The following is a 6,976-nucleotide window of genomic DNA, read 5'->3' as shown; positions in this document are numbered from 1 at the left end:
GTAATATGAAAAAAAAATTCCATGGAATAAGAATAAAGTGTCTACAACAAAAACTTTTCGAAACTATTATTATTTTAAGACATATCACTACATGCTGAGGTACTTATATAGAGTAGAATATGAAAAAGAAAAGTATGCTAAAATGCTAATTTTCTTTTTCTAAAACCAAAGTATCTAATAAAAAATACATTTTAAAAACCCTACCTAAATTTGAACTATAATGTCTCTCAATTGATATTATTCCATTTATACACATGAATTTGATTGATTATATATTCAAGAGACATCACGAGGAACAATATTATTAATACTAATTTTCGAGAAAAGTAAAATAACTAAAAATAATATTTATGGCATAAAACATTCAACAAACGAGATGAGATTGAAAGCAATCAATTCTTGTTTTTAATAAGCCAACGTGACCAACGGCCGGTACTACAACACTAACAAACTTTAAATACTGTCTTTTCCTTTTTAATTTTTATTTATATTTACAATTTATTAAAACTTGACATTGGTGAAATTTAGTCAAAGTGGAAAAAAAATTGATGAAATTCAAGTAATTTTGTGACAAAAATTGACATTGATCCAATTAAGCATCAAAGTTAAGACTTGAAACACATAAAAAAACCTCCATAATGAGGAAATCTCAAGTAGTGAACTTGAAACTAAGACATGAAGACTCATTTTAAATAAATTATCTTAGATGTTACAACACCAAAGCATGAAGTCTAAAGCCACATAAGCAAACTCACCTTGGAAAGAAATTTTGCAGTTAGAGGTAGAGGTAGAGGTATCCTCAACAGTTTATAAAAACAAAAGTTGCTATTTTGAGAGATTTTTTGGAAGTTCTTTTGAGAGAATTTTGGAAAGCTTCTCAAACACTTATCTCTATATTTAGATAACATTATTAAAGCTCATAAAGAGGATGATTTTAAAGTACTTTGTATTGTTGTAATATATCATGAGGAGCTAAATATCTTTATTGAAGCAAATATGTAATTCTTTTAAAATTATATTGTATTGATATTTTTTTATTTATCAAAATATATTTTTATGATATATTTGTAAATTAATTTATATCTATTGGATGAACTAATCACTCATTTTATTTCACTAAGTGAAAACTGATTTCATGGTCAAATTTTCGTTTTAAAAAATAAGTATATATTTAAATAATAAATGTGAACTCATTTATAGGAAATAATTTTTAATTGAATTTCTAATATTTTATTTATTTTAAAAAATTATATTCTTTTAATTGTGTTTCTATTATTCTTTTTTATGTGATTCTTATCTTACTTTTTTTGTATTCATGAGGTAAAAAATTCTAAAATTTTATGAATAATATAAAAATGATAATGTCAATTGCGAAGAGATTAATATTCTTATAATAAAAACATATTGGATACAGAGTTCATCATATTCTATTATGACTACCATGTCATTATGTCATCACTTATAGTAATCAATATATTATCTTTGATACCAATATATATTTATAGTAGAGTCTTCCTTTGTTATCTAATATTTTCATAATTTATTATTTATTGATATGAGAGTTTTTCTATGTTTTCTTAAATGTAAGTCGTTGTAAAAGTGAGATATTGTATATAACATCTCAATACAAAATCTTGTATTAATGATATTTTAGAATATGATTAGTGTTTTGATGGCTGTTAATTAAAATGAAAAAAAAAATATTTTGACATATTTTTACACTCTCATTTCACACATTATTTTCACTTTCTCGATATAATAAGCATATGAAATAAGTTTAAGTGTGTCAAATTATTGTGATGTTAAAATAGGATGTCAACGGCTTTTATATATATATATATATATATATATATATATATATGTATAAAGTTATGTTTGTTCATTCCTATCTAAAGTTGCATCCGAAAAGTTTGCTCCAAATCATGGAGAAGACATTTTTTTTATCATTGTGTAAAATAAGTTTAAAATTTTAAAAGCCAGAGAAATTAATTAGCACCAGCTGAACCATGCCAGCCAAAAAGCAATATAAAAAGGGATTATGCAACAGTTTCTTGGATATGGTTTTGATTGATGAAGACAACCCTCATGCATATTAGGATATCATGAAAGAAAAAGAATACAACAAACTTAATTGGTAAAATGTTACCTTCACAAGAAACCGGTAATAAGATACGAAAACAATCTTTTCACACTTAAACATAACCTAGTTTTAGGACTAATATAATAAGTAAAAGAATATATTTTTATATGAAAAACCAAAACCATGGATGTGAATCAGAGGTAAGAATTATTGGGTGAAAAATTAATGAATGTAAACATGACATAAGAGAGTCAAATAAAAAAAACAAAAAAAAAAACATCATACTCATCATTTTACATATGTATGTAAAAGCACAGATAGAATAAGAGCCATAGCTAAACTTGAAGTAGAAGCTACATTTATATTCTTTCCTTACAAATACAACACATGACTAAAACTTCAACACTTCAGTCAAATCCCAGAAAAGCTAGAATAATTGGCAACAAAAAGAAACTTGCATGAGACGATTTATTCTAAGTCATGCAATTATTTACACTACAAGACACTGATAGCAACAGCATATATAGATAATGAGATACATATTTAATATCCTAATTTTCTCCTTCACACTTGTTCATTTGGGTCTTCATGCCTCCAAATAGCATTCAGTGGTTTCCCATTGGTCCAATCCCTGAGCTTAAGAAGCATAAAAACAATCATCCCACACAGAAAACCAAGAGCAGCACTGGAACCCACCAAAGAAACTGCAGTACAAATGAGCATAACAAAGGAATCTTCTTTAGTGTTCATGTCCCTAGAAGCCATGGCTAGTTCAATCCCAGCAAACAATAGCAGCACCCCTAATATCCCCACAGGAAACTGGTTGAAAAAGTGAGCCAAAGAACTTCCCAACACAAACCCCAACACCAATTTGGCTGCACCAAGAAGTGCCACACACCCACCACTCCTCCCTCCAAACTTGTACTGCCCCGCAAGCCCACCTGCCCCATGGCAACATGGCATGGCCCCAAACCACCCTCCCACAAGGTTCATCAACCCCACAGTTACAGACAACGATGTCACTGAGAAATCCTTACCCGGAAACAAGTCTGATGAAAGCTTACAGACAGCTATCACAGAGTTCAAAATTGACAATGGGAGTTGAGGAATAGTACCCTTTATAAATCCTTGCCTCCATGCATGTTTTGACATTTTCACCACCTCTATGGAAGAGGGTCCAAATCTAAACTCATGCATAACCCTTGGCCTTCTTACAAAAGCCAAAACCACACCCAGCACAAAAACCAGAAAAGCAGAAGGAAGGGAGAAAAAAACCCTTCTCATCTTCCTCATTTTGCTTCTAACTTCGGTTTCACGGCTTACTTCTTGATCTGGATCCTGGCGATGGCAACCATGGTCCTCGTCAGCACCGTTTATAATGACAATAAAACAAACACATAGTGTGGCGAGAATCAGCCCGTCAAACCCGAGCCAGTGCCTTTTCTCCAAAGACGTGGATTTGGGGAGGTCTTGCACTTTCCTCACATATTTGACCGCGGTCAACGCGAAGGACAAGCCCTGCGCGAGCTGAATTCCCCTCACGACGCATAAAGGAATGAGCTTGTAAGCTAGCTGCATGAGTCCGGTGACGCCGAGCACCAAGAGTGTGGCTCCGGTGAGGATGCCGGAGGCCATGATCTCGGGAACGGAGAAGGTGGGGTCGGCGAGGGCGACGGCGGCGATTGATTTCATTGGCTGGACGGGCATGGGGACGCCGTAGATTGCTCCCGTGACGATGTTGTAGAAGCCGGTGAAGATCAATGTGGTGCCGAGGTTGAGGTGTTTTGCTAGGGTTATGGACAAGACTATGGGTATGTAGGTGCCTAGGTCACCCATGGCGCCGTTTAGTTCGGCCCAGGTGGAACGCATGACGAGGTTGCGTTTCACTTTCTGCACGGTGGAGGAACTTGAGTCTGCGGCTGGAGAGGGTGTTGCCATGGAAATGGAGTGAGAGCGTGTTGGTTAAGCAGAAGAATGGAGCATGAGAAGGGTGAAAGGGAACTCTGTTTTTATACTGTCCAAACCCGCGTTACTGTCGAAAACATGTTTCCATTTCATATCAATGTTTTTCTGCACCACTAATTTACCATTTTTATGTTATGAAAAATATTTCCTATATTTCATATGTTAATATATAAGCTGTTGAAGTGCTCTGAATCCAGCTCATCATATAATTTCATAAATTTTTTTCTCTTGGAATTTGAAAATAAATTAGAAATAACGATTATCTTATAAATAATTTTTACTCAAAAATTCTTATTATTGGATATCTTTTATGAATCTACCATAGACAACATCACAAAATTCACTGAAAACAAATCTAAAGTATAGTTTATGTAAATGCTTTAGAAAACAAATTCCTATTTTTTATTTTTTTAAATTTATTTTTATCATCTCCAATGTTCTCATATAATATAAAATCATGATAAAGTATAAACTTCAAAACAAACAATATTTTTGATAAAAAATATTAATTTTAATAATATCACTCTTATTTAAAATCAGAATTTATACTAACATATCAATTATATATAATCAATTAAAAAAATATAGTATTAAAAAAGAATATGAAGAAAACTTATATTGAGCTAATAAGATGTAATTGATAAGTGATATTATAATAAATAAATGAAAATAAGTTGAAATTAGCTTTCCTTTTTATCCAATTAAGATTGATTTTAATTTGACTATCTAATATTATTTTTTAAAGTAGGTTTAATAAATTAAATACTTTAATGTAACTCATTTTATCTATAATTTTATTTTATTAATTAATAATTTAGTCTTATATTTAGTATTTACTTTAATTGTTTTTTCTCAATTAATATTAAAATGTTTTAAATAATAATTTCATTAAATTGATATTAACGTAAAAGATGTATACGTAAAAATTTGAATATTTTTTGTTTTGGGATTCTTCTCATTAATACGTAACATGCTTAAAAGGAATTAAATTGACTTTATTTAAAAATATTGAGACTTAATATATATATATATATATATATATATATATATATATATATATATATATATATATATATATATATTAAAGTGAACCATAAATTAATTAAACCTAAATTTGTTGATTAAATTAAAATGTGTGATACATGTTAAAGTGTTAATAACAAAATACCATATTAAAAATAAAAATATAAATAAATATTTTTTAAAACCCTAAATGAAAATTTTATAATTTACTATTTATTCAATTTGGAAAAGTAATTTATTTCACGTTTCATAAATTTCATCCCACATCCATATAATATGGGAATTTCTTATATTATTTTCTCTTGCGCTTTCAAATTTTATTCCAATTGTAACACCTGATACTTAATATTTTAGAATGATAATCCTAAAATAAAATTATTATATTTCAAATTAACTAACTCAAAATTAAATATATATCATATTACAGGACATCTATCATAAGAAAATTATACACGTTTTGAATTATTTGTATTCGAAAACTTTATATAATTTATATAAATATGTTTACAAATAAATTCTTTGTAATTACAACAAATGTGCATGCATGTATATTAGTTCAGTCGTAAAAGAAAACAAGAACCAATAAAACATTTTTTTTAAATAGCTATTTAACGAATAACGCAAAAAAGAAAAAAAAAAACTGTGAACTAGTTGGTAGTTGGAATGATATTAAATCTAATATGCATTTTGTATAAAAAAAAAATAAAATATATTGTGATAACTTTTACACTTTTTTTTTCATCCATTTATATACATTCTTGTTACCCTACTTATGACTATGCATATAAAATTTATATTCTGATAGTTTGTGTTATAAGTGCATTTGATTATGTTATTGATGAAGAACTTTTTATAAATATTATCATACAATTTATATTAAACTCATAATAAAGTAAAATAATCGAACCGCTTATGCGGGAATTTAAACCAGTGTTTCTAAAAGTAATGATTTTTCGATGAGAAATTATCCAAATAAGAAAAGTAGCTTCTGAACTGAACTTGAATATTTAGTGAATGGTTCTTCGTATGAAAATAGTCAAAATTAATATATGTTTTATTTAATTTAGAGAAATATTTTGTATAATATTGACAAACATTATTTTTAACTTATGCTTCAAATTTTTTTATGGAAAATTTTATTTTAGTTTTTTTTTTCTTTCCTAAAGATTCTTATTCAGAAGTTTCTCTAAATGTTCACTTTTAGTTTTCTTACAAACAAAACTGAAAACATGAATCTCAACATCGCTGTTGGTAGTAAAAGGGCATTGTTTTTTCAGCCCATAAGTTGACTGGCAACCTTCTTGCTTTTTACACCCCACAGTTACTAATTCCACTACCCCACTAATAGAAAATTTTAAACATGAGGAAAAAAAGAAAAAGAGAGAGAACACCGTAGACGAAAAATGATAGAGAAAACGCAAAAATAGTTCATTTCGTATTTTAACTTTCATATTTCATTTTAGAAGTGAATTTTGTATTATATTTTTCTTAGTCCATTAAGTAGAATTAATTATAACACAAAATATGAAAGTGTTACATTCCTTTGTAATTGCTTTTACTACTCTCTAACTGTTGGTTGTTTTCTAATTAAAATAAAATTTCAATTTTAGAGTAAAATGGTAGAGGAGATTGTGCTGAGGTTTTTACAATAAATAAATAAGTGAAATATACTATTATTTTATTATTAGTGAAAAAGTTATAACAAGATATTTTACAACGAAATGTATAACCCATTCCTCATAAACACATTCAATAAAAACCTTCATATTGAATAATTAAATTTTAAAAAATAGATTGTACAGTCTAAAAGTTTTATTTTATATAAAAAATAATTTTCAAATCACAAAAGTTTTTTTAAAAAATATATTTTAAATTACATAATTTATTAACTCTTTTAATGTAAATAAG

The 6,976-nt window shown here is 28.2% G+C and overlaps 1 protein-coding gene across 1 annotated transcript; it reads right to left on the bottom strand.

The window, feature by feature from the left end:
- Nucleotides 1–2,416: 2,416 nt before the first annotated feature.
- On the bottom strand, nt 2,417–4,103 carry LOC108330922 (molybdate transporter 1). Its single transcript, XM_017565523.2, has one exon. The coding sequence runs from the start codon at nt 4,016–4,018 to the stop codon at nt 2,645–2,647; it is 1,374 nt and encodes a 457-aa protein (XP_017421012.1). The 5' UTR covers nt 4,019–4,103; the 3' UTR covers nt 2,417–2,644.
- Nucleotides 4,104–6,976: the final 2,873 nt, after the last annotated feature.

This window comes from Vigna angularis, chromosome 4 (genome assembly GCF_016808095.1).
Source record: "Vigna angularis cultivar LongXiaoDou No.4 chromosome 4, ASM1680809v1, whole genome shotgun sequence".
Lineage (NCBI taxonomy): Eukaryota > Viridiplantae > Streptophyta > Magnoliopsida > Fabales > Fabaceae > Vigna > Vigna angularis.
The sequence above is the reverse complement of the archived record's forward strand: the minus strand, read 5'-3'. Positions and strand labels throughout refer to the sequence as shown.